This window comes from Mus pahari, chromosome 21 (assembly GCF_900095145.1).
Source record: "Mus pahari chromosome 21, PAHARI_EIJ_v1.1, whole genome shotgun sequence".
Taxonomy (NCBI): Eukaryota; Metazoa; Chordata; class Mammalia; order Rodentia; family Muridae; genus Mus; species Mus pahari.
The window spans coordinates 3,915,844-3,917,207 of NC_034610.1; the positions used below are offsets into that span (position 1 = coordinate 3,915,844).

General features: G+C 36.9%; 1 protein-coding gene across 1 annotated transcript in view; it reads left to right on the forward strand.

The window, feature by feature from the left end:
* The window catches only part of Wtap (WT1 associated protein), a 26,127-nt gene that overhangs the window by 8,764 nt on the left and 15,999 nt on the right, over positions 1-1,364 (forward strand). Inside the window, exon 4 of the mRNA XM_029533183.1 lies at positions 1,054-1,112. Within this exon, the coding sequence (XP_029389043.1) occupies positions 1,054-1,112 (59 nt within the window). The remainder of the gene's footprint in view (positions 1-1,053; positions 1,113-1,364) is intronic.

The following is a 1,364-nucleotide window of genomic DNA, read 5'->3' on the forward strand; positions in this document are numbered from 1 at the left end:
ACTTTTTTTTTTTTTTTTTTTTAATGTTAATACAGCCTCAAGTCACTTGAAATATTTTTTGGATATGTTTCCTATGTTTCTTCAGTATGTAAGCAAGAACTATAATGTTAGTTTAGGTGATTTATAGATTGACATCGACCAAATTTTCTTTTAGAGCTAAAATACTCAGATTAGTTACACAGGAAGCATTTATATTTAATATATACCTTGCTAGAGAATGTGTTTAGTTTTATAAATCAGCAAGCTCAGGGAGGGCATAATGGTTCAGTGGGTAAAGGCCCTCTCTGTGTAGACCTAGCTGTAGCCTAAGCTTAATCCCTGGAGCCCACATGAAGCTGGAAAGAAAAAAAAACTCTACAAGACTATTCCTTAGCCTCTTCTACATGTGTACCATGGCAAATGTGAGCCCATATACAGTAAGTTTTTACTAAAAACTATAGGAATGGGTGTTTTTCTGAAACAGGGTACACTCAAGTTGGCCTCAAATTGGAGATCTCCCTCAGTCTTCTGAATATTAGAAATACAAGGGTATACTATAATCTGCCCAGTAGTCTTATTTCAATACAATTTCAAAGGATGATCCCTACCCCCACCTCCACCTCCACCCCCACCCCTACCCCTACCCCTAGGCTTTTCAAGACCGGGTTTCTATATGTAGTCCTTGCTGTCCTAGAACTCAATAAACCAACCATGCGGGCCTCCATCCCAGTGCTGAGATTAAAGTTACCACTACCTGGTTCCTTTTTGTTTTAGTATGAGATAGTCTTGCTAAGGTGCCAAGCTGGCCTAGATCTCTATAGGTAACTAGGATTGTAGGCCAGTTACCATCATGCCTAACCTATATATGTTCTTTGCCTTACCTATCTTCTGTAAATTGCGAAGAAACAGTAAAGCTAATGAATGTGTTGCTCATTAAACTATGTTTATAATTATGTCAAAGTTAAAAATAATCCAGCACAGTTTTTACTCTTAGGATTATGGGTATGCTTTTCTAGTATATTTAATAAAGGTAATTTCAACATAACCACTAATATGAATTTGCTTTTTACTTAGATGGAAACAATATGAAGCATATGTTCAAGCTCTGGAGGGAAAGTACACAGATCTTAATTGTAAGTTTGATCCTTCCTAGATGAAGATAGTATAGTTGTCTTTTGAAAACTTGTTACAGAGTAAATGGGCTTTGTTGAAGTAGATACCGTTTTTTTACTGTTCAAATATTTTTATAATTGTTATAATATTATTTATTGTTCTATTATAAGAGCTGTATCCAGGGGGCTGGTGAGATGGCTCAGTGGGTAAGAGCACCCGACTGCTCTTCCAAAGGTCCGGAGTTCAAATCCCAGCAACCACATGGTGGCTCA